Source organism: Exophiala dermatitidis (genome assembly GCF_000230625.1).
Source record: "Exophiala dermatitidis NIH/UT8656 unplaced genomic scaffold supercont1.7, whole genome shotgun sequence".
NCBI lineage: Eukaryota > Fungi > Ascomycota > Eurotiomycetes > Chaetothyriales > Herpotrichiellaceae > Exophiala > Exophiala dermatitidis.
The window spans coordinates 1,701,865-1,724,929 of NW_008751652.1; the positions used below are offsets into that span (position 1 = coordinate 1,701,865).

The following is a 23,065-nucleotide window of genomic DNA, read 5'->3' on the forward strand; positions in this document are numbered from 1 at the left end:
AATGAACCGCTAGATTGAAGGATTCGGAGGGTGCGTCTGAGTCTTCCCCTTCTGACTTTACGACTGCCACCGCCTGTGCCCTGGTGTCGGTGTCGATGTCAATGTCAATGTCGGTATGGTCGAGACTCCGCCAGAGTGGAACACCAGACAACGTCAACTCCAATTACCACTCGGGACTTTCGGTCTCATTTGTAATGGCGCTGGTGATATCGAACCGGGAAGGCGCAGAAGAGGTCCTAATGGTGGTAGTAATGCTACTCACTTCCTACCGCTCAAGGGCGGGTCCGGTTTGCAGTGTAAACCAAATCACCACTGCAGCCAGCATACAGCACACTCGGAACCTTTCTGATCTGAGAACCTGCGATGTTCTTCTTGAGAAGACTGAACCAGACCCTTCCATGGGCATTCTGAGCCCCCTCCTCACCGACGGCTTATCATAGCCACATCAATCCCGCAAGAACGGCCAAAGCGGTGCTGAGATAGACGTATCGACTTGATTCAAATCCAAGGCCTGATGATGACGATTCATCCTCCTTCAGCGAGGTTGTGGTGAAGATCAAATCGCTTGTGATTTGACTCGAATTGAAGCAATTGCTGGCGTTGACTTCTGGCACGTCCTCTGGATCCGCAAAGGTGATATCCACACAATTATACAGAGCGGCTCCATGCACGGCAGTCTCGATCAATTGGATAGTGGCATTGTCGCCGACATTGACTGAAATGTTGGCCGGCAGAGGGACTTGAGGTAGGCAGAACGTGCCCGGGTAAGGGTCCTTGGTCGGGCCGATGATCTGAATGCCATTCACCATCACCAGCGACATATTCGCCGGCACCGTCCCAAGACCAAGATTGATGTAGATGAATGCCGTGCCATGGCCAGGGAACCAGCCAGGTTGAAATGCCACCGCACCGCCTTTTACCGGCCACTTGGTACGATTCGTTGAGGTTGGCATACCTCCACCTACGGCAACAGTCAGATAACGTTGTCCATCACCCGAGCTGGTCCAAACCCAATGTGAAGAGTAACGCTTGTAGAGCGAACTTACAGGGATACATCCACTGCATTCCATACGGGAAAAGATATTGGTCTTTGTCGCCGTATGTCCCCAAGCCGTGGGTGTCCACCGCGGTGCCGTTGGAGTGTAGATTGTCGCCTCTCCAGCCGGGATAGGTGATGACTGTATGGGCAGACACGAGGCTGAGAAGAGAGAGAAGGGCGTAAAAGACGGAGGTTGACCGCATCTTGGCTGTCACTCTTTGTGTTTGGTGTCGATGGACGTCTTGTGTTTCTCTGCCTGAAGGACACAGAGGTAGTGTTGCAATAAGCCAAGCGGTCTCCCACCTCGAAGACTTGGCACGAAGCGGACCTCAGCCTTCTTTGTGGTTTACAAAACGAGTCTGTTGGTACTTGCGTGAGGCCGATACAAATGAATTCTTGTCTGCCCTCTGTTCTGCTGAAGGGAAGGACAAGAAACAACGCCCCACGGGCCATTGGGTCAGGCCTGACTTATGACTTGGCTCGAACGGCCCTGCATGATAATAGGGACCGCAAGACGGACGACGGACGGCGCCGCCAGCAGCGTGCAGCAACCGCTGTGACTAGGGTCGGCATGTTGATGGAATGGGATACAGTAGAAACGAGGTGTGCGAGTGGCGGCATGCGGTGTTCCTCAGACTGGGTGGCACACTGCCCGTCAATCGGGAAGAGGACAAACAGGGATCGGAGACCGAGGCAGCATGTTGTGGACGTGTGATGGGACATTTGATTCGAGACGGGAGAATTGACGGTCGAGTTGGCTTCAATAAGTTGCAGTTGATGGTTGAACTTGTGGTCGCGCCCGCAAGCCGGATGCGGTGCATGATAGGCTGCAGCCAACAGCGACGACATCTCTAAGCGCTGACACCAGCAGGGATTCAGTTCAGGTTCCTCCTTGACCAGTCCAACATGTTGTATCCTGCATCGCCGTTCCTCCCTCTCCACATTGCTTCACTCCGCAGTTCCAGATCGAGCCATTAGTCCCCTTCGTTCCGCTTCCTGTGATAGAAGAGTCGGGTCAGGATCAGGAGTATCTCCAACGCTGGCCAGCAGAGATTCGCAGCGCTTCATTCACGCCGCGTCCTCGTCTATCACTATGAGGCGGTTGTCAAGATTGCAAGAAGAGAGAGGAGCTCATCGGTTGCATCCCCATTGGTAGCATAATACGCCGAACCGAAAGAGCGAAGGTGTTGGCAACGGGCACTGCAGGCGCTCACTTGCATAGACACAAGGCCTGCGTATTTCGGGGAAGTTCAATCAGGGTGTGCTTCTGTTTCATTGGCCTCCGAGGATGGATTCTATCTCGAAATGTGTTTGAAGGGAGAATGCATGACTGAATGCGGCGTGGAGGATGTAGGCTTCGTGCCGTGTGCACATTGGTTACTGGTGGTCAAGTCTTTGCCGTGCTTTTCTTCAGCGGTAACGGAAGCCATTCTCTGCAAAGCTGACTTCTAAGCACGAGCAGGACTGAGAGCTCTGCAGAAAAACCGAATCTCTAGCTTTTACCTACGCAACTTGCTATTCCTTGTTGTAAAGTACCTATACTATGTACTAGGACCCCAGAATTCAGCCTCGCACGTCGGGAGATTTTCGGGGAAATGATAAATATTTTGGTAGAATGCAATTCTGCCAGCAACTGAAGCCTGGACAACATGGTGAGTGCCCCAGTGCAGCTGGGGGTTGACTTGTGAAAATGAGGACACCGATCTCATCACCTACCCTATGATTGCCATGTCCTCATGGCCGTGACCCTTCCAGGTCGACCATCTGCGTCGCCGGCTTGCGAATGCGAATGCCCACAGTTTAACGAAGAACGGATGCCCACCATACCTCTACTCGAACGTATAATTTCCCTGTCCATGACTGACCGCTCTGTCGCATATTCTGTCTGAGGAATCCAGCAACTATCCACCGCAATGCCGCATACCAGTCGCAAGAAAAAGGTCCCGCACAAGAAACGACAAGAGGTGGTAGATGACGATGGATGGACCAGAGTCACCTCTACGAACACTGCGCGCCCAGTTACCCACCACACGAACGCAACCACCAACGGGTCTGTGGTAACCTCTCAGCATGGTAATGACGGGGCCGTGGCTGGAAACGGAAGCGTTACATCCCGACCCATGAAACCAGCAAAGGGAATTACCGTGGAAGCCATGCGGGCGCAGTACGACAAGGTCGAAGCCAAGTGGCTCGAAAGCGATCTATGCCGCACACTCCGAGACAACCTACGTCGCAGGATAGAGGAAACACCTGATGCTGATGGACGTACGCAACAGATCTCAAACTGTGTCATCTTCGGCTCGGGAAGTTTCTGCGGAGACGAGCTACATTGGATCGACCGACACGAGTCGGCGTACTACCAGATCGCGGCGTTCAAGACAATGGTGGACACGATAGAACAAGTCCAAGGGCGGCGACCAGCATGTTATGCTCAGGAGCCCTGTTACAACGATCTCGACGGCGAGTTTCTGGCGAGTGTGAATGTGACCCGAATCGATCATCCGAAGGGATTCGAGTTGTTGGACAGGAACTCGGTTGCCTACTCTCCCGCCGCAGAGCGCAACGTCGAACTTGAGATTATACTGCACGATCCCCGGATATGGCTCCATCGGTCGCTCGATCATATTCGTCCGTCGAACAGACCCGTCAGAGACGAAGGATTGGCCCACCAAGACCCCGTAGGGCTTTTCGTTGAAACTCATGAATTCTTACAACTACCAGCATTGGACGTGAAGAACTTTCCTTTCCACGGTTCCATGCTATGGTGGCGGAAAGATGGTGCCGGTGAAGAAGAAATCAACTCCTGAGCTTGAATGCATATCAATCTATCCTCACTTGGATCCACCCAACCTCAAAGCCTACATTGATTCCCGAGATCTTCTATCCGGATCCAGCATGGCTTACTTGACCTCCGCACTCTGCAACACTGTGCCGAACGCATCTCCCAACTCCTTCAACACGGCATCCGTGACCTCAGACCCAGTGAAGCCAGGAATGTCGCGGTCGCCAATGGCATCGGCCGCCAACACGACATTGTACCCGAGGTCTGCGCCGGCTCGCGCCGTGGTGCTCACGCAGACATGCGCCATGTATCCGGTCAACACGGTCTTTTTCCCACGCTCACCCAGACTGGACAGGTAATCGTGCAGATCCGTGTCTGCAAAGCTCGAGACCTTTTGCTTCTGGATGACTTTTTCGCCTGGACGGGGCTTCAGCTCGTCGAATTCCTCGGCCAACGCTGTGCCGGGCGTGAACACTGGTGCGCCGTCGGGCGTCTTATGCACCACGTGCACAATGTTCTTGCCGTCCCCGGCCGCTCGGTACCTTTCCAGAAGCGACGCGATCGCCTTGCGAGTTTGGTCGACGTTGACAGTTTTCAAGTTTCCTTGGGCGTATCTAGAGAAGAACGAGAAGATGCGTCAGTTGGAGGTTGCCTTGTTAGATAGGCAGAGAACAGAATCACCGAGTTGACGACGAACAGAAGAACAGAATCATCATTGTCACAGAAGCAAGCCCATCCACGTCCGTGGTATGGTACCCCCAACAATTGAGGATGGGACAGGAACTGCAACTGCAGCAAAAACGCTCTCCCGGCTATCCGATGTCCCTCACCCAGGTACCCATACCAAATATATATCCCTTCGGGTTCTGGTATACCCCTTTCACCGGCCATGATCTCCGTATCGGCTTTGCACCGGTACCACAGACAAGAACATGAGATGAATAGACAGGACAAGGTCTTCCAAGAAGTTTAAGTCAGATAGAGAGGGATGGGTAACACAGTCCATAAACACCTGGAGTCACGAAGCAAGGCAAATTGATCCCCGACAAGGGTACGCAGGTACCTATATTCAAAAGAAAGGGGTGCAGGTATGCAGTATTGACATGCAGTGCACAATATGCCCCTCCGCGGTACTAGTACATACATAGATACATGTCGGTATGTACCTGTAGATAAATAGAAAAGTATAGTAAGCAGGGTTAGGTAGTTAGTACTCACTCATTCTGCGCATCGATAATGACCAACGTACTGTCCGCCGGACTCGCCGTCACCCGCGGCGCACCCACCAGGTCCCTGAACGACTTGACTTGTGTTGCGGAGGCCATGGTAATCTTATGCTGAGCGAAGCGAAGTAAGGGTAGGTATTATGACTGACTCGAAGCGTGGTCCCTAGGTACCTGGTACCTGGTAGGCTGTTGTACCGTAGGTATCGCTTCTGGTATCGATTGATGCTCGGTATGGTAGTCTGTCGTTGTTGTCGCTGTTGTCGTCTTGTACAATGGAATTAGTACCTAGGTAGTAGTGATATAAAGTACTAAAGTACCTACGCAATATAACTGTAACAGCACATCATGACCGAGAGCCCCGTTCTGTTACTGTTACGTTTATCCGAGGTCCAAAGTACAAACACTAATAGATGACAAGTACATGGAGCGGTCGAGATGAGTAAGATATTACAATTGTCTTGGTCATCATGAACCCTCCCGTGTCCTCATGATTGATGATTAATCGTTAAATTCTTGAGCCCCTTACCTCAGCTCTCAAGAGGATGACTGAAGGCACTGGAACTTTTACAGGCACCACCTAAGAGATGAATACTGCCCAGGCTAGTAGTGGTTCAATCACGGGCAGTATGGCCTCCCTACTTTGTATGGAATAGCATGGTTCTCAATCCTGATTATTCTAGGGGTTTCAAGCATGGTAGTACTCTGTACAAAAAGGGCTTGGTTGTGCTCATACAAGGCAGCCATATCCACCAGTGCATGACTCGAGGTCTCAGTATTGAGTCAAGCCGTAGAAACTGCAAAGGCTACCCAGGGTACAACTGCCTCTCGCTCTGTTCACACGGTACGAAAGTACTCGAGCAGGTCGCCAAACGCATCCATAACATCGCCACCGGACTTCTGCTGCTCCCTAGTGGAAGCTGGATCATTCCCACCGACCTTATTGCCATGTTGAGCCAGAGCTTCTCCTGGGGCTCGTTCACTTTTTGACTGGCCTGCTGGCGGTGGTGCAAGTCCGCCTCTCCCATCCGCCTCCAGAGTCTGATCATCTTCACCACTTTCAATGTCCAGAAGATCCTGGTTTCGACGAAATGCGGCGGGTGTGTATTCGTGCATGAATTGGTTTCTTCCACGCTGCATGACAGTCACTGTTTCCTTCTTCGTGGCAGGTTCTTCGTCAACTTTCACGGCGCCAAACTCCAGTGTGGGAGATGCGACCTGGAACCCACGTTGATCAGCCTCTTTTCGAGTTACCCCATCGTAGTCTTTCCCCACATCGGCTTTTTGTTTGTCATCAGCGACCACTCCTCCCTTGGCAAAAGTGGTCCAAGTTTGGCGACGACGAGCATCATCCTGCCGGCTGACGGCTGGCTGCAAGGGTGGGTTGCGCTTTGATTGCATGTCTGTCGGATTCGCGGTAGACTTCATACCTCGGTTCGCGGGGTTACGAGTCGAACACTGCTTCCGTAAGTGAGATGTCCTGCTATCTTGGGGAAAAGGCCGACCTTTCATCGCTTGCTCCCGCTTGAGGCGAGAAAAATCATCACAGGTGCAAAGACACGGTTGGGAGCATTTTGCCTCACAGCCATGTCCACATACCATGGTCTCGTTGCAAAGTTCCGGACATTCAACCTTGTCATGATCGAAGGGGTGGCAGCGGAGAGGACATGGATGTCCACATTTCAAATTGGCATTGCATGGCTTCGAACAACCCCCGTCGAGTTCCTGCCAATCGTCGGGATATTGCATAAGCAGGGTAGTTTTGTGGTTCTGACACTGGATCGGGAACACCTGTCCGAGACGTTTGGGTTTGGAATCCAACAAGGTGATTACGTTGTACCAGAGCGGACTTCCTCGCATAAGATTGTCAGCGTTGCCGAAGAGGTAGAAGCCAAACTTTGCCCGTGACAGAGCCACACAGACTCTGTTGTTGTTGGCCAAAAATCCAATCTTCGCTTCCGGGTTGCTGCGAGCTAGAGATAAGATGACAATGTTACTCTCTTCACCTTGGTACGAATCGACCGTCTTGACGGCGCAGTAAGTTTGTCTGAGCTCGGGATATGCTTTCAACTCCTTGAGGATTTTCTTGCGTTGCCCATTGTAGAACGTCAAAACTGTGATATGTTCAGGTCCCAAGCCGTTCTTGATCAAATAACGGTAGAAGCCGGCGATGAATTTGGCCTCCTCTTCGTTGTAGATGCTCTGGGATTCGTCTCGGTACTCTGACCATTGATGATCAAAGAAGAAGGACTTGATGGGTCCCATGCCCCAAGGTGGCGCTGGCCGGCCAACGACACTGGGGTGATCTGTCAAGGAGGGGTACAGGTCGGAGATGAGTCGGCGAAACTCTGGGTCCATTCGACGTTGACGGAGGAGGGTCTTGTACGGCATGTTGTTCTTGACCAGACGCTCGAAGAGAGAAATATTCAGGTTGAACGGCTCCCCTTCCAGTTCCTGAACGCTGCAGTGGCCTTGAAGTTGCTGATGATCTCCCACGAGGATAAGATGTTGGAGACTGGGAATGCATGCGACTGTGACTGGGGCTTCCAAGACCTCGGCGGCCTCTTCGATTAGGATGATTTTCGGCTTCAGCGCAGATATCAAAGGGCGATACTTGCTCAAGCCTGTGGTTGTCATGCCGATGATCTTTGCACGTGACAGGTAGACGCTGTCCTGTTCCCATTTGCCAATGAGACAGTCCTTGACAAGCTTATCGTAGACTGCTGCTGCCTCGCGAAATTTCGCAGCAATAGCCGCCTTCGCCCGTGACTGCATGACTGCGAACATGGGTTTCCGCAGGTATTCTGGTACCTTCCAAAGATCGTTTGTTGTAGGCGAATCCAGAATTTTGGCAGCTTGGACCAAGTCGGTGGAGGAGCATGGAGAGACAGTAAACCTCTCAACCACGGCTGTCCATGGACCCTTCAGCAATTCGATGTCCTCTTCGTCATTGATGCCTGTGGCATCCTCATTCTCTCTGAGCTGCTCAAATTCCAGATCATCGTCTTCGACAGCATCCTCGAAGCCAAAGTCGTCCTGCGCATATCTCACTTCAAAAGGCATGATGAATCGATCGAGCCACAGGCGAATCGCTCCATCCACAGTATCGACTGTCGAAACCCACCGAGATGCGCCGTCTTCGAGAGACTTGGCCTGTTTATCGGTCAAGACGCCTAGTTGAAGGAGGGTTTGAGGAGCAGAGGCTACATCCGTGGAATAGAGGTCAGGGCCGGGTTTTGCAAGCGGCCCGAGCAAAGCAGTCATTGCTTTGACCTGTTTGGTAAGAAGATTGTTGGTCTTGCTAAGGAGACCTCCTGGAACGAGTTTGATTCGTTCGCGCTGTCGAATTTCGTAAAGGGCACGTTGCTTGACGTCGGCATTGGTACTTCTGCCACCTAGACGGATATACTCGGCGTCAAAACGAGAGATATGTCCTAGAAGCTGGTCGAGAGCATGATTCGTCTGCGCTGCAATGATGATAGGTGGATCATCATCCTTGCGATTCTCCTGAAGGATCTGCACCGCAATTTTCGATATGTACGTCTTTCCACAACCGGGAGGACCTTGCACGATTGCTAGACGTTTGGTAAGAATCTGCTCCAATGCTTGCCATTGCGTATCGTCTAGTGTGTCCTTCGGGGGAGGTGGCCAGGGCTTTGTGACGTCGACATTGGAATACTGCTTCTTCTCTTCCGGCTTCGCCGCAGCGCTGAGGTTGAGGGTTGGGTTCTCCTGAACATAGGTTGGCGGCTCAGTATTCGATGCGAAATGGCAAATCTCATTCGACAGCGGAAAGCTAGGTAGAATCTGTTAGTACTTATGGGATTGGCAGAACCTCCCCTCACTTACGCTTCTTGACTGAGCTTCTGCAACGCCCGCAGCGAGTGACGGTATGCCTCATAGTAGCCTTGCTTTGCTTCGATCATGATCCACTCTTGTTGTGGGTCGATCTGCACGTCCGCAGGACTTCCAAAATAGATGTCAATTTGGGGAGGTTGGCAGAGTACTCCAGCTAGAGGTCTTGCTGCGACAACTGCGATCACCACTCCTTGCAAATCGGTGAGCTTGTCGTTGGCACGCACGAGAGCTACCAGCGTTCCACTTGTCAATCGCTTAGTGGACTGCCAAAGGATACGTTTACCCGCGCGCTTCGTGGAAAACTGAATTCTGGCAGCGAGACCCTTTCTGGCAAAAGTGAAGCCAAGAATGTAGACTTTGTCGTACACTGCGAACTTTTGTGTGTCACCGGTCGTTGGGCTCTTCGCAAAGTCTTGCACCGCCTCACGAAGGTTGCCGACTGCGTCCTCGCGTAACAGCGCGTACTGGGTGCGGAGGTATTTTTCTTTAGACCTCCAAGGAGCATTAACCTTGTTTGCGGGAAGAGCAGGTTCAGCTATTGCCAATTCTTCCTTGGTTGGAATTTCTGGTTGAGACAACCAAGTATCTCTTTCAGCAGACTGGGTGATTTGTTCTTGCTTTCCGACATAGTCGCGAATATCCGTGTTGAGCTTGAGGTCCAGGCCGTTGGTGAAGGCAGAAGTGTATGCATTTTGCGCGTTAGGAAAGCGGTTGCCACGTCTGAAACGTTCCACAAGATGCGTGTTCATCTCTATACGCGTGGTTAGCTTCATCTCCCAGGGTTCGTAGGCAATATTCAAAACAGGTAACTTCAAGGGCCGAGGAGGATTGGGGGCGGAAAACGTACCACCGTCAGGCAAGGTAGTTGTGGAGATTTCGGATTCTGCTGAGGACACAAGTTAGCTTTGATGACCGGTTTGAAAGGGAGTGGACAACAGCAGGATCGAAGCGCAAGTAGCAGGCGGTTCACTCACCACCCACGGCATCTCTTCCAGAGCGACGCCCTCCACGGCGACCACCAGGTTGCTCGAATGCCATCCTTAGTTGCTGAAGCGAGGACTCGAAGTTGGTGACCCGGTAAAGGAACTACCACAGAGGTCGAGAAACTGCAGTTGTAGTTATGCCGGCATGGAATGATGCTCAAGGAGGAAAATTCTGCGGCAAAACAATGCCTCACACTTGCAAGCAAGCAACACGCAACACGCCTTTTGCCTGGCGTATTGCTTTGACGTAGAGAGAAAGACTGTCACAAAGGCCACCACCGCAGGCATGTGAAGCGAGTAGAATCACCACAACTAAATTCAATTGCACACTGAGGAAGCTGCGAGCCTTGGAGCGTCAGGCCAGAAACATCACTCAGCATGCACAGAGTAAAACCACAGCTGTCTTCAGGAAGCAATGCGACTTACTGTGACCTCTTGTCAGCCGATGGCTGGCCAAGTTGTCAAGAAGGACAAGGACGGTGTATCCAACGCCCAGTGCTTCACGCCTGAGTCTGGCACTCGTGCAAATCAAGGTCGTGGTCACTGGATCAACCTACCATTCAATGAGCTGGGAAGGTAAGAACCTTAGTAGCATCATGAACAGGTTAGTTGCAGCCTGATTGCACTGTTTGAGCAGGTAGAGTGATCAGAAAAGCTCAGTCTCAGGCCGCAGTTGGCCTTCGTACTCTGGGACTGACCCGATGCGACACCGTAAACAAGCGAGAAGCATCGTATGAGACCAGACGATGTTGGTTAACGCTGATTATGGTTTTATCCTTGAGCCATGCAAATTTGACACTGTGAAAGACGGGCGGTGGCCATGGATCCAGCAGGAGAAAGCAGGCATAGAGACAGGGCAGACTTCGTTCTTTTGCATGAACTTCAGACATTTTGAGATCGGTTGGTGAAGTTCAAGAGGTTGAAGTGAATCGGTGCCGGATAAAAGTTCGGCCGGATTCCGAAGGACGCTTTTCCAGATTAAGGATAGCGCCTAATGTGGTTAGTCATCATATGTTCTGCCGCAGAACGTGAACTTCAACGTGATCTCTCGTCCGTTGCTGTCAAATTACCTTATTCACTGCAAACATCTCGACACACTCGACAAGATCTTGATTGACTCCTCGCCTGAGTTCATATCTCGAATTATATTTCTAGTCCTCTCGGTCATGTAAATTCCGCAATGCCGGCCTTTGACGTGGATGAAGACAGATCCCAGGATGGCAGTTTCGATAACGACAACGATAACGATGAGACTATGCAGGACCTCGATGAGGCAGATGGAGACGGTGAAGGGGATGGAGATGGAGACGGCGACGGCGACGGCGACGGTGACGGCGATCAGGACGGGGAAGGGGACCTAGATGTGGAAGGCGAAGGCGAAGGGGAGGGCGAAGGTGACGATGAAGACGATGCTGGAAGTGCCTCGGGTGGCAGTCAGCCTTCTGACAACGAAGATGCCTCGGGGGAGCCAAACGCCTCTCAAGACAATGCCCAGCAAGGCTCCTCTATGCAAACGGATTCCAGTCGAGGAGTAGCTTCGCATCCCGACATTGCGCCGGAATATCTTGAAGCCGAGACATATGACATTGTCCCTACGATAGCGGCACCGCACAGTACCTCCATCAATGCTGTTTGTGCGACAGAGGATATGCGCTGGGTCTTCACCGGGGGATCTGACGGCTATATCCGTAAGTTCAACTGGGTCGATTCGGTCAATTATAAGTTGGCCCTTACTGTGGCTCAACGCCACCCTTTCGTCGACAGCGTTGTGAAAGCCGGCGTCTTGATGACATATTGGGAGAACTGGGATGCTCGGCCTCAAACGTCGCGGGTCCTGTCTCCGGTATACTCCCTCGCCTGCCACAGTCAGGCATTGTGGCTTTTGTCCGGAACAGCCTCTGGGCCCATTCGCTTACAAACAGTGAGACACGATGAGGGCAGGGAGATCAGCCTGTTACAGAAACATAGCTCTGCAGTTTCTGTGCTTACCTTATCCACGGATGAGAAGAGCTTACTGTCTGGAAGCTGGGACAAAACAGTGATCGACTGGGATCTTGAGACAGGTCAGGCACGAAACACCTTCGTCGGGAGCGCTGGGCAAATATCTGCAATCGAAATACGTCCTTTGTCATCCGTACCTGTCCCAGTCGAGTCTGGCGAAGTGATAGCTACAAACGGGACCTTTTCCTCGAACGATGCCAAACCTCTCACCAATGGAATCAAGTCCGATGGCCCCGCACCGAGTCCCGAGGAGAAACCTGCGGTTGCTACGCCAGACTCATTGTTTGGGGACGGTGATGATGACCTCTTTGGAGATGGAGCCGGAAGTGTTATGGCCAACGGAGGAGATCTTACTGACACGTTTGGAGAAGAGGAGGATGCAATGACCCGAGCCATGGCAGAAGCGCCCCGCCACGAAGAACTGGTCGATCATGATACTAGTATGTTGGACGCCACCTCGCCTCGTGCGGCGACTGGTCACACTGAAGGTATTCCTGCGCCTCAAGAGACAACAGATGAGTCTCATGTTTCGTCCGAAAATGCTGTAAACGGTGTGCCGAATACCGCAGAGCAGCCGGTTGTCAACGGTCTGCCCCATGCCGATGATTTAGAAAAGCCAAATCACGAGCAGGACACCACTAACACCCAGGGAGGCGAAGCAACTCAAACATCTGACTCGACCTTCCTTGCAACATCGATTGACGGCAGCATACGCGTATGGGATCGTAGACTAGACAAACCTGTTGCACGGATTTTGCCACGGAACACGCCGCCTTGGTGCCTCAGTGCTTGCTGGTCTCCGGACGGCAACTTCATCTATGCTGGCAGGCGTAACAACACAGTGGAAGAGTACGACCTACGAAAAGGCTTGAAGGGTCCAGAGAGAGTCTTCAGATTCCCAAACGGAAGTGGTGCTGTCACCGCAGTGAGGGCGATGCCTAACGGGCGCCACCTAATCTGCGCGTCTTACGATATTCTCCGACTGTACGATTTGAAAGAGTCCCACTCTCAACGCTCAACAGTGCCGTTTTTGATCGTCCCCGGTCACAGAACGGGCGTTGTATCTCATCTCTACCTTGACCCTGCCTGTCGATTCTTATTGTCAACTGGAGGCAATCGAGGATGGGAAGGCGCTTCAACTGAAGTCCTGTTGGGTTACGAGATTGGTGTGCCGAAAAGATGATCCAGCCTTCCCGTCTCCAGCGTTCACCTACCCTATTCCGCAAAGAAATGGTCTGACCAAGAGGGCTGGGCAAGTAATGGCATGTTTTGGAAACGAAGAGCAAAGCTGGGAGTGGTCAACTGCTTTGTTTGATTGCCTCCACAGGACTTTTTCGCAAAGTCTGAGCAGGTCCGCACCATATGGTGTGATAATACAACGAGACAGCCTGTCAGTCGGGTTTCGACGGGGAAACAGAGGCATGAGGACCCAAAGTAGCCTCTCTAGCCATGCCATACATTTTTGTCAGTACCATCAGCGGTCCCAGCTCCCACCAGCCGGCCTGAGGCTTATGTGCGTACTCATATGGGCCAAAGGACTATATTCCTGACATGCCTTGTTGGCCAACTTGCTCGCTGCGCTTTACAAGGGGCTATAAGGGCCATCTCACAGGCTCGACCTGGGGGAAAAGATCACACCAGGTCCTGAACTTTCGCAGCATTTGCGACCATACGACGGTGCTTCCGGCTATGTCTTGTCCGCGAAACCACCCACTCAGCTATTGCCGTGCCCGAGGTCGTTTGAACGCTACCTTGCGGGTACTTGGCCCATTGTACCAGTTAATTTAGGCAGAACGAACCAAAAGTCTTCGCACAGCGAGCGTGTGCCGCTTTCTCGTTCAGAACAAGTCAGATTGTATCTGCCGCCATCTGCTACTCAAAGATCATTGAACAGACTTTCCCGTACCATTTTACCTCTGGGAAAAGCATCAACAAGCCATAGGGTATTCAAGTTCTCGACTCATCTCATGTCATCCCAGCATTTCCTCCATGTTGGGCTTGCTCCCAGGACTCTGGAGATGCTGGCTTAGTTCCGCCAAGCTAGCATCGACCTGTGATTCTCTGGGCACCTCGGCCCAGCTGATACCTCCACACCTTGCTTCTCTATTCCCAGACAGAATTGTCTAACCCTTATGTCCTATCGCTCGTGTCGACGAGGGTATACCCTCGGTTAATGAGCTCATCCGCAGCAATTCCGACGCACCAATCCCTCAGCGCTCCTGCCTTCGGAGCATATCTGAAAAACCCCAAGACATTTCCGTCCACGTCCCACATAGCACTACCGCATATTTCTTCTGGGAGATTATCTGCTACATCCTGGCCCATATAGCTCCAGGTTGTAGCAATCCAATTCTGTTCTGGTGGGCCATCAATAACATCGCAAGAGACTCTCTCGCGTGCCGAACACATGAGTTGACCTTCGATGAATCCTGTATCAGGTGAATCTAGGCAGACATCGCGAATTTTTTGACGTTGTGATGCAGGAAGCAGTCTCCTAAGCTGGATAGGCTCCGGTATGACATCGTTCTGGAACGTGACGTTGGAGAACGTTTCTGTGTTGGCCAACTTGACGAGGGCGATGTCTGTATGCGAAACTTCTGTGATGAGCTCGCCAATCTCCCGGTCGCCGTTGGGTAATGCGTGAAAGACTTTCGTGCCGCATTGGCTGGGGAATCCATGAGCGGCCACGGTCATGGATTCATTGCCGACTCTATCTTTCAGAAGCACGCCAGTCGTTGTCCCCAGAAAGGTATATGGGCTGTCACTGTTTGGTAAGAAAGCAGATGTCACTCTCAGCCCTGGCTGTAGATGGTCGTATTGGCTGACATCTGGGTTTCCCGGCGCAGGATCAAGAAGGCAGCGCGCATGCGGCATTGATGGTTTGACCAACTCATCATCAAAAATGTACAGGCAGGTGACTTTCGCCGCTTGGAACGGCAGCTTGTTCATGTCCGTGGTGCGGTGTTCCAGAGCAATGATCATGGCGTGTCCGACGTACATAACCTGGGTAATTGAGATTTCAAGCTTTATGAAATGATCCCTGACAAGCAGGAAGAGCGGTTCCCAGTCCTCTAGATTTCGGCCATTTTGGTCTTCTGCGATGGAGCCATTTCTCCACGAAGCAAGCCGGGCGATGGGCATTGGACCGTTCCCGAACCCTATTTCGCCGAGGTCCGGATGGAGGTACAGCGGCAGTCCAGCAATGGTCAACGGCCACGGTTTCGGCGGTAGGGTACGCAGCTTCAGACACAAGAAGAATCCATCACAGGCAATTCCAGTAGTCTCAGGAAAGACGCTTCTCAGAAGTTCTTCGTTTTCTGGGTCAGCCCAGGCGCCCATGCTGTCGCGGAGATCAAACGTGAAAACAAGGCGGCGTGCTGGCGGAGGTTGCACTTGTGCTGACATGTCCTCTTTGGGCGGAAATGGGATGTCTTTGTACAGAGATAAACGCTGGTCTAGAGATGTAAGTGAGCACTGCTGGTCTGCTATTCCATGGGAGGAAATGCTAACTTACCGATGTGAACTAATTCAGCTTGAGAAGGCCATCCGAACTGATTCGGGAACGTAGAGCAATCAAGGCTGTTGACCAAAGGACTTACAGCCCCGGGCTTAGTGATGACTGCCACTCTCTTCGGTGACAGTGCTTCCACTGTGGGCGTGATTCGTCGCTTTTTCGAAGAGAGGGCAATGCCGCCGGGCACCAAGGGCGATACAAGTAACAGCTCGGCGACAGGGTAGGGCGGGGTTGTAGAAGACGACATCTTGTACAGCGTCTGCCCCAGCTGGGAGTGCTGGAAGGTAAGAAATAGGGAAAAAATGACCTCTTTTATACTACGACTCGTGGGGGTTATGCGTTTGAGGTCCTGAACTCTAGTGACTACAACCTCCTGACTCACACGGGCCTTTACCACACCCATTGTTACTCTTGCTACGCTCGAAGTCAAGGTCAGGGTTAGAAGTTAAGCGTCTGCGCAGCTTTGGTATCGAAGACTGATGCCTTTGGAGCTTCTTCAAGTTATGGATTTCACACATAAAAGAAGGTTGTACCAAACACTGGCATCACTGTTGCCTACTAGTAGCGGCGGAGTATGAGTCTGAGTCCCCGCTGAGACTATTCGATGTCTCCACCAGTTTCGTCTTCAAGTTCAACCTTCAAATTAGGCTCCGCCGATGTCAGTGATGCCTCTGCCTCCTGATTCATCGTCTGTGCATGATCGGCCTCGCTTGTCCCATCTGGCTCCACTCGCCCGATCTGCCCGATCTGTCCCCCCACCGTGACGGCTGCGGCTGCGGCTGCGTCTGTCGCCTTCAAGTTTGGATCCATCTGACTCGGGCTTTCAAGTTTCACAACAACATCCTGCGGAAGCGAAGTAATACTCCTAGTATTGCTGCCGTCACTGCCAGGGCTGGTGCTGCTTCTGTTGCTGCTGCTGCGAGGACCCTTCACCACCGATGACTTCTTGTTGTAAGACCTGCTGCTAACCAAGGGCTTGCGCTTGCGGGTGAAATCCCACGGCTTGGATTTCTCAGTGTCAGCGATAGACTCATGGCGCTTTCGAGGGCGATCACTTTCGTCGCTTGAGGACGACTCTTCTCCGGCTGACTGATCCTCATCACTCAAGCACATATGTTCCTCTGATGTGACCTTGACCTTGTTGCCGTCCTTTTTGAACAAATCTGAATCGATAGGGCGCTTGAGTGGAGTTAGATGTGAGCCTGTACTATCGGTACCAGTGTTCGAGGCGAGAGGACTGCTCCCACTTCCCGCGGCATTTTGGCCTTGTGGTTTCTGCTCCGTTGTTGTTGTTGTTACGACCTGACCATCCGGGGTGCATAAACCAAGGTTGACCAATTTCTCAATCCCCATGTACTGAAAGACAAATCTGGCATAATACTCCTCTGTGTCATCGTAAGGACGCCACGCATGAGGCGTAAAGGATAGCTTGTCTCTTGGCTTTTCGCCGACCCCAACTGTGTGAGTGTTGTTGTCGTCGACGTCTTTTGCCGCACTATTTCGTTCACCATCTCGGCGCCAGTCACCACCCTTTTTTCCACTGCCCAGGTCTACAATGCGAGTAATACGAACTTCAATCTGTCCCGGCTTGTTTTTCTTAACTTCGGGCTTGTTGACGTCTTCCAGCGACTGAATCACGTCGTCGAGTTCCTGGTCCATGGCGTCGCTTGGACGGGTAGCAGGATCAGCTGCGCCAATGTCCATTTTGGAGAGGAGCACCTCGATGCCCACGGGGGTGAACATCCATTCTTGGATGATGACTTCGTGCTTGAGGTTTCCGTTTCTTCGTCTCCAGTTGACCGTGGTGTATCGTCCGTTCAGCACCTGCGGGGAATTGGGTTCGGTCGCGACAAATTCACAACATTCGGCCATCTCGTGTCCGTCAATGTAGACCCATACGACGAATCGGTATGGAGGCTTCTCGAAGTTTGGTTTCGGCGGAAGTGTGTTACTTCTGTTATTGTTGGTCCAGTTGTCACTCGCACTTCCGTTGCCGTTGCCATTGCCGTTGCCTCCCAGAGCCTTTCCCGATGATCTTAGATTGTACCTGGAAATACTGCTGGCGAGAGGTTTGAAAGCATTGGTGTTGTTGGCCTTTTTCTCCGGGTAAGGGAACGGCTGCTCAACTTTGATCTTCACTTTGAACTTCTCTCCGTCTTTGGCTCGAACCTTGGTGCTCACGGTTGAGCTTTTGCTGGCTGATCCGGGGAGCTTTTGGTTTCCGTATTCGGCGAACTCCTGGCCATCCGCAGTTACCAGACTGACGGTGAATCCTTGGGCACTGGGCATGGTTCTTCTAGACTGCCCTGGCCAGCCAGGGAGACCTCGATAAGTTTGTTTCTCTGTTGTGCTTTCTCAAAAGGGCCCTTGGTTATGATGGTTTAGCGATGACTGGAGACCGGGAAATGAGCTCAGAGTAAGTGTACTAGTGGTATGGTTAGAGGCATGAATGGCGAAACAAAAAGAGAGATGAACTTGTAATGAACGAGCGCCTTGTTCAAGTGCACTGTCTACCAGGTAGTTGTGTCTACAGTCCGGCAGTACAGAGGCAGAGGCAGTTGTCATTGCGCGCCTCGACGTGGGTATGCTCACTCCACATGCTAGGTTCGTGGCGAATAGTGACTCAAATGAGGTGGAAGTGACAGTAAATTGAGCAATGGCACAAAGGAGAGATCATAGATGCACCGCTGCCTGGGCTGATTTTGGCTTGTAGTTGGTTAGCAATTGCATACTGGCAGTATCTTCCTCTATTACTGGGACGAGGCTGAGGCTACGACCGGCGTGCAAGGCTGAGGCATGGCAGTGGTAGTGGTAGCGGAACAGCGAATACCCTACATGATAACCAACCCAGCAACATTGGAACTATTGGAAAGAACATCCAGAGCCGCCCGGAATTTCCTCCTCGCTCTGCGGATACCGTGCTCATGGGTACCTATCTAGATGCTCTTGGTCACAGAGGGTCAATTCGAAGTTCCAGCTGCCGGTCATGTAAGCAGGTGACCTGGAGATTGGAATCGAACAGAGGTCTAGAGGATTGCCAGTGAACTGAATGGCTACCAAGGAAAACATGGATAAAACTGAATTTGAGTCGAAAGTCGACGTGAACTCTGCCTTGTTGTAGTTTTGCATATCAGGAGCCAACAATCCAACCATCCGTAGAAACGGGCTTTAAATCACCCGTCACTGAGGTCGGGGCCTAACACTTCAGGAGACAGCGAAAAGCGAAAAGACTCGGGCTGATGAGGCCTCCCAACACATCAGGTGCTTTGCAGCGTCGTATATCCATGTAATTGTAGTGCGATGAATGGGAGGCTCCTCACTCAGCATGGAAAAGTGGTTTCAGGCGAGGCTCTACTTCTGGTCCACTAAGTACAATTGTTTGTCTGACGAGAAAGCCAGTCATTCCGAGTCGCGTCAATATGCTGGGAGACGCGTGATTATACTATCGTCAGACAGGGCACACGCGAGGCCCCATCGGCTTCATTAGTACCCACTAACCCCAGACCAGCAAAAGTCCCGTTTTAGTGCGGGCGTCAGTGGCTGTGTTTCTGTGTTTCACCAGCAACGCTGCCAAACTGCGCCGCCGACTCCGAATCCCTTTCATGTCTGCGCCGTACACAATGTGAACACCATCAGAGTTCCAAGCAGTTCCTGGGTGCCTAGCAATTTGAATGCTGATACAATTGTTCCTGCTACCATTCTGCTGCACTGCATAACCCTCAACGCCAGCTGATCTACCCGACCCAGGTACTGGTTGGTTGATATTCCATTGTTTACCGCCGCCCACTGCAGTAATCCACTCGAGCCTGGTAGGACAATGAGGTAGACTGCACACCGCAGCCTGTCGCTCACGTTGTGCTCGCTTGTCTTGCCTGCAATTTCTCAAATTCACCCATCACCGCTGCCATCGTCGCAATACCACACTCTCCTTGCTTCTTCCTGGCATCCCGGCAGGCCACTTTACCTCACGTACCAGCGCGCTGTTTCAACCTCGCCTGAAATCCTGGGTGACGTTGTGTGACAGCACCACTACTGGTGTACCTGCGCCCTTATCAAAGGACCATCCGTTCGCTGTCTCTTCACACAAACTGCCCGATTCCTGGGCTTTCAACATCCCGACCGGTTGCTCGGTTCGCCCTTCGTTCGAGTGACCCAACCCGACACGCTCGCTTCGAGAGGCAAGAGTTAGGAGTTGATACGGTCAGGCTTACAACAAGACTTTGACCGCTTGAATGCCAGGACCCTGATACTTTCGGATAGCCGCAGTTGGAACACAATGTCCTACGGGCGGACTTTCTCCTTCGACAACCATGATGAACATACTTTGACTCCGCCGACGCAGGCGCAACCTGAATACGAACCACAATACTACCAACCTTATCATGACTCTTCCTCACGACAAAACCCATCACCTCCGCCCAGATATGCCTCGACTTCACCTCAACGGCCCCTAGCAGCGGGATCTCCTTCCCCTCGGCGTCCTATACCACCGGATACGCATCTCCTCGGCGATCCTTCATACGGCCCAGGCAGACCGTATCAACAAGACTACGAGGACGTCCCTGCACCTCCTCCGCCGCCCCATAGAGCAAGCCCGACCAGACTTTCAAGAGCAGATCCGGGCTACTCGCAGTCTTATCAGACCTACCCAGGGGACGACTCCAGAATGGAAGATTTTGACGACCACCATTTATCAGCGGGGGCACACAATCTGAATTCTGGGATGCCACACGACCATGGTTATAGTGGGGGTGGTCAAAATGGCATGCCTCCAGTTCCTCAGTCCTACTCTCCCTACGGCCGAGACTATCCTCGTCAGACCAGCCCATATCGACAACAGGAAACACCTTCGCGCTTGCAACAGAGCAACCCTTACGGCTCTTCCCTTGCTCCTGCCGCTGGTGGTGTCGCCGCGACAACCATGAGTGGGAACCCCTACTCCTCTATGGAACCCGATTCTGGACTGTCGGGCAGAAGCATCCCTATGGAGGATTACCATTCAATTGCCAGTGCCAGCCATCCCGAATCTTACCCGGGCAACTATCAAGATTCGCCATATCAAAACCCCTTCAATAACCCGGTGAGCTCGTCAAGTATTATGGACCAGGCCAGCATCAACCCTCATAACATTGTTGACGATGATGGAGACGACGGTATGATGGAGGGAAAGCCGTCGAGCAGACAGGGAGGCCATACGTCTTTTGGATCTTCCGCCGCCGGAGCGGGTGCCGTTGGTGGCACTGCAGGAGCTCTTGGCGGACTTTTTGGACGTAAGGCAAAGAACTCCACGCCAAGTGGTACTTACGGCCCGGTGAATCCAGGCCCAAAGCCTGAGAGAAGCGAGTGGCTGTCACAACAGACCAAGGGAAAGCGGAAAATGACGTGGGTCAGGGTAGCGATTGGAATTGTGATTGTCCTTGCTATCGTTGGCGGTATTGTCGGCGGAGTGCTTGGAACTCGGAATTCAGACGGTTCCGGCGGCTCGTCCGGCAGTTCTTCGAGTGGTGATATCAACAACGCCGCCTCCGACACCGCAGCTAATGGAGATCTTGGAAAAGATTCCAAGGAAATCCAGGCCTTGATGAACAACAAGAACCTGCACAAAGTGTTTCCTGGTATGGACTACACCCCATGGGGCACTCAATACCCTTTGTGTTTTACCTATCCGCCATCGCAGAACAACGTTACCCGGGATATGGCCGTGCTTTCGCAACTGACGAATACTGTTCGATTGTATGGCACGGATTGTAATCAAACAGAAATGGTTCTGCATGCCATCGACCGGCTCGAGCTGACTGACATGAAGGTGTGGATGGGGGTATGGATTGACACGAACCAGACCACGACGGATCGACAAATAAAACAGATGTACGAAATCCTCGCCAACACCAAGGACCTGTCCGTTTTCAAAGGCGTTATTGTCGGCAATGAAGCTCTGTATCGTGCAGGCGAGGACAAGGCACAGTCTGAACAGGAATTGATTGACATTCTCACAGACGTCAGGTCTCAGTTCAAGACCAAAGGCTACGATCTGCCCATTGCCACATCGGACCTAGGCGACAATTGGAATGCTCAGCTCGTCAAGGTCGTCGACCTTGTCATGTCCAATATCCATCCTTTCTTCGCTGGTGTCACTGCTGAGGTGGCTGCTGGTTGGACCTGGGATTTCTGGCAAAACCATGATGTCATCTTGACCAACGGAATGGCCGATGTCAAGCAAGTCATCAGTGAGACTGGGTGGCCAAGCGCTGGAGGGACGGATTGTGGCGGAAAAGATGGTTCTTGTTCGCCCGGGCAAAGTGGAGCCGTTGCCAGCGTTGACAACATGAACACCTTTATGGCTGATTGGGTTTGTCAGGCGCTGGCCAACGGGACGGATTATTTCTGGTAAGTCCGCACTCGGTATTCAAAGGCCATTACTAATCTGAGCGGTAGGTTCGAGGCCTTTGATGAACCTTGGAAAAAGTCTTTCTACACCGACACGCAGAAGTGGGAGGATAAATGGGGCCTGATGGATCCCGGCAGGAATTTGAAGCCCGGTCTACAGATTCCCGACTGTGATGGCAAGACCGTCGGGTCATGAATGGGACGGAGATTAGACATGAATGGTTATGGTTGTTCAGACCAATGGGGCGTAATCGTGGGTTCCTGAACGAGATGAACTTGGGCCCAGAAGGGCAGCATGAAAGTGGTGGTTTCTTGATCTTCCCATTGGTATGCATATTAGCATGACAGAAGGCGAGACATTGTAGAAATAGGCACGGTTTCTCTTGGCTTTGTCGCTTCGGTGCCGCACTGGTCGTGTTTCATAAGGTATTCCTGATATCTTGGCGAGAGAGACAACTTACACGGAGGTGCATGATGAAAGTCAGGCCAGTCAGTACCTTGTTACACTCCCAGGATACGAGTACAGGTACCAACTAGGTACTTAGGCAAGTGACCTACCTACCTACAGTCAGTAAGTAGTAGACCGGTCCTACTAGGAGGGACTCCAATAGCAAAGAATGCTGTTCAGGGACCAGAAACAGGAGAAATCGAGGACCCGTGCAGTGGCACAGGGTCGAGTCATGACTGATGAGGTTTTCTGCCGGTACACTGCAGTGGTTCTAGTAAGTAGTAGCTCGGGTGTTGCGGTACTTATATAGATAGTACCTACTGCCAGTGTAGGTATTTTGTCCCCAAGTTCCACAACTTGAAGAACACTCCACTACAACTAGGTACCTTTCGAAACAAGATTCCAGGATGGCCCAAAAAAATATTCGATTTATTTTTTCTTTTTCGAAAACTCTAGGAAATAGCGTAACGTGAGCAGGCTTACGACACGAGGCCTGGATCACTGGCAGCCCCATCTGAGTCGAGTTGAGTTGAGTTTCAGTTTTTTTTCTTTCCCATCTTGATTGACTCTTAATTATTTCTGTCACCACATCTTAGGAGGGAGTCATCTCACGAGACCTGGCCCCCTTCCAGGCAACCTTCTTAGAAACCAGCGCTACATCCATGTTAGATCGATCTAAAGGAAGGCCTCGTGGACCGAAACTCACTTGCAACTTACCTGTAGTAAGCAAACCAGCCAGCGAGATTGAAGAGGAGACAGACACAAACATGTTTTTTGGCTTGATCAGACTTCTTCTTGACGATTTGCCTACAAACAAACTTGAAGATATG

General features: G+C 51.9%; 8 protein-coding genes across 10 annotated transcripts; 3 read left to right on the forward strand and 5 right to left on the reverse strand.

Annotated features, from left to right (window-relative positions):
• Window positions 1-434: 434 nt before the first annotated feature.
• On the reverse strand, window positions 435-1,242 carry HMPREF1120_08442 (uncharacterized protein; the record flags this gene model as incomplete). The annotated part of the gene is made up of 2 exons (XM_009162695.1): window positions 435-961; window positions 1,047-1,242. 2 exons carry the CDS (start codon window positions 1,240-1,242, stop codon window positions 435-437), a joined length of 723 nt encoding a protein of 240 aa, XP_009160943.1.
• A 586-nt stretch (window positions 1,243-1,828) lies between these two features.
• HMPREF1120_08443 (uncharacterized protein) lies at window positions 1,829-5,182 on the forward strand. Its single transcript, XM_009162696.1, has one exon. It carries the CDS (start codon window positions 2,953-2,955, stop codon window positions 3,844-3,846), a length of 894 nt encoding a protein of 297 aa, XP_009160944.1. The 5' UTR covers window positions 1,829-2,952; the 3' UTR covers window positions 3,847-5,182.
• On the reverse strand, window positions 3,500-5,563 carry HMPREF1120_08444. 2 transcript variants are annotated; one of them, XM_009162698.1, is made up of 3 exons: window positions 5,369-5,563; window positions 5,040-5,311; window positions 3,500-4,435 (listed from the first exon to the last, which is right to left on the reverse strand). In XM_009162698.1, exons 2-3 carry the CDS (start codon window positions 5,144-5,146, stop codon window positions 3,940-3,942), a joined length of 603 nt encoding a protein of 200 aa, XP_009160946.1. In that variant the 5' UTR covers window positions 5,147-5,311; window positions 5,369-5,563; the 3' UTR covers window positions 3,500-3,939. The 2 variants fall into 2 exon arrangements, with proteins under 2 accessions (XP_009160946.1, XP_009160945.1); XM_009162697.1 differs by having other exon boundaries at window positions 5,040-5,563.
• Window positions 5,564-5,643: 80 nt separating this feature from the next.
• HMPREF1120_08445 lies at window positions 5,644-10,771 on the reverse strand. 2 transcript variants are annotated; one of them, XM_009162700.1, is made up of 5 exons: window positions 9,877-10,771; window positions 9,750-9,785; window positions 8,894-9,653; window positions 6,550-8,840; window positions 5,644-6,502 (listed from the first exon to the last, which is right to left on the reverse strand). In XM_009162700.1, exons 1-5 carry the CDS (start codon window positions 9,938-9,940, stop codon window positions 6,489-6,491), a joined length of 3,165 nt encoding a protein of 1,054 aa, XP_009160948.1. In that variant the 5' UTR covers window positions 9,941-10,771; the 3' UTR covers window positions 5,644-6,488. The 2 variants fall into 2 exon arrangements, with proteins under 2 accessions (XP_009160948.1, XP_009160947.1); XM_009162699.1 differs by having other exon boundaries at window positions 9,750-9,788.
• A 174-nt stretch (window positions 10,772-10,945) lies between these two features.
• Window positions 10,946-16,014, forward strand: HMPREF1120_08446 (transcriptional activator SPT8). The gene is made up of 3 exons (XM_009162701.1): window positions 10,946-14,657; window positions 14,733-15,349; window positions 15,419-16,014. Exon 1 carries the CDS (start codon window positions 11,066-11,068, stop codon window positions 13,067-13,069), a length of 2,004 nt encoding a protein of 667 aa, XP_009160949.1. The 5' UTR covers window positions 10,946-11,065; the 3' UTR covers window positions 13,070-14,657; window positions 14,733-15,349; window positions 15,419-16,014.
• On the reverse strand, window positions 13,386-15,877 carry HMPREF1120_08447 (uncharacterized protein). The gene is made up of 2 exons (XM_009162702.1): window positions 15,401-15,877; window positions 13,386-15,341 (listed from the first exon to the last, which is right to left on the reverse strand). The coding sequence occupies exons 1-2, from the start codon at window positions 15,801-15,803 to the stop codon at window positions 14,017-14,019; spliced, it is 1,728 nt and encodes a 575-aa protein (XP_009160950.1). The 5' UTR covers window positions 15,804-15,877; the 3' UTR covers window positions 13,386-14,016.
• HMPREF1120_08448 (uncharacterized protein) lies at window positions 15,998-17,761 on the reverse strand (the record flags this gene model as incomplete). Its single annotated transcript, XM_009162703.1, has 1 exon — window positions 15,998-17,761. The coding sequence occupies exon 1, from the start codon at window positions 17,687-17,689 to the stop codon at window positions 15,998-16,000; it is 1,692 nt and encodes a 563-aa protein (XP_009160951.1). The 5' UTR covers window positions 17,690-17,761.
• Window positions 17,762-18,886: 1,125 nt separating this feature from the next.
• On the forward strand, window positions 18,887-22,442 carry HMPREF1120_08449 (cell wall glucanase). The gene is made up of 2 exons (XM_009162704.1): window positions 18,887-21,787; window positions 21,836-22,442. The coding sequence occupies exons 1-2, from the start codon at window positions 19,677-19,679 to the stop codon at window positions 21,981-21,983; spliced, it is 2,259 nt and encodes a 752-aa protein (XP_009160952.1). The 5' UTR covers window positions 18,887-19,676; the 3' UTR covers window positions 21,984-22,442.
• The last annotated feature ends 623 nt before the right edge of the window (window positions 22,443-23,065 follow it).

What these genes read in the sequence shown, in the direction of transcription:
- HMPREF1120_08443 (XM_009162696.1), top strand. Translation starts at nt 2,953, where the DNA reads ATGCCGCATACCAGTCGCAAGAAAAAGGTCCCGCACAAGAAACGACAA.
- HMPREF1120_08444 (XM_009162698.1), bottom strand. Translation starts at nt 5,146, where the DNA reads ATGGCCTCCGCAACACAAGTCAAGTCGTTCAGGGACCTGGTGGGTGCG. An exon ending in ATTATCGATGCGCAGAATGA is followed by an intron (nt 4,436 to 5,039) that starts GTGAGTACTAAC and finishes GTTCTTCTCTAG; the next exon opens with ATACGCCCAAGGAAACTTGA.
- HMPREF1120_08445 (XM_009162699.1), bottom strand. Translation starts at nt 9,940, where the DNA reads ATGGCATTCGAGCAACCTGGTGGTCGCCGTGGAGGGCGTCGCTCTGGA. An exon ending in AACTACCTTGCCTGACGGTG is followed by an intron (nt 9,654 to 9,749) that starts GTACGTTTTCCG and finishes CCACGCGTATAG; the next exon opens with AGATGAACACGCATCTTGTG. An exon ending in CAGAAGCTCAGTCAAGAAGC is followed by an intron (nt 8,841 to 8,893) that starts GTAAGTGAGGGG and finishes GATTCTACCTAG; the next exon opens with CTTTCCGCTGTCGAATGAGA.
- HMPREF1120_08446 (XM_009162701.1), top strand. Translation starts at nt 11,066, where the DNA reads ATGCCGGCCTTTGACGTGGATGAAGACAGATCCCAGGATGGCAGTTTC.
- HMPREF1120_08447 (XM_009162702.1), bottom strand. Translation starts at nt 15,803, where the DNA reads ATGGGTGTGGTAAAGGCCCGTGTGAGTCAGGAGGTTGTAGTCACTAGA. An exon ending in AGCTGAATTAGTTCACATCG is followed by an intron (nt 15,342 to 15,400) that starts GTAAGTTAGCAT and finishes TTACATCTCTAG; the next exon opens with ACCAGCGTTTATCTCTGTAC.
- HMPREF1120_08449 (XM_009162704.1), top strand. Translation starts at nt 19,677, where the DNA reads ATGTCCTACGGGCGGACTTTCTCCTTCGACAACCATGATGAACATACT. An exon ending in AACGGGACGGATTATTTCTG is followed by an intron (nt 21,788 to 21,835) that starts GTAAGTCCGCAC and finishes TCTGAGCGGTAG; the next exon opens with GTTCGAGGCCTTTGATGAAC.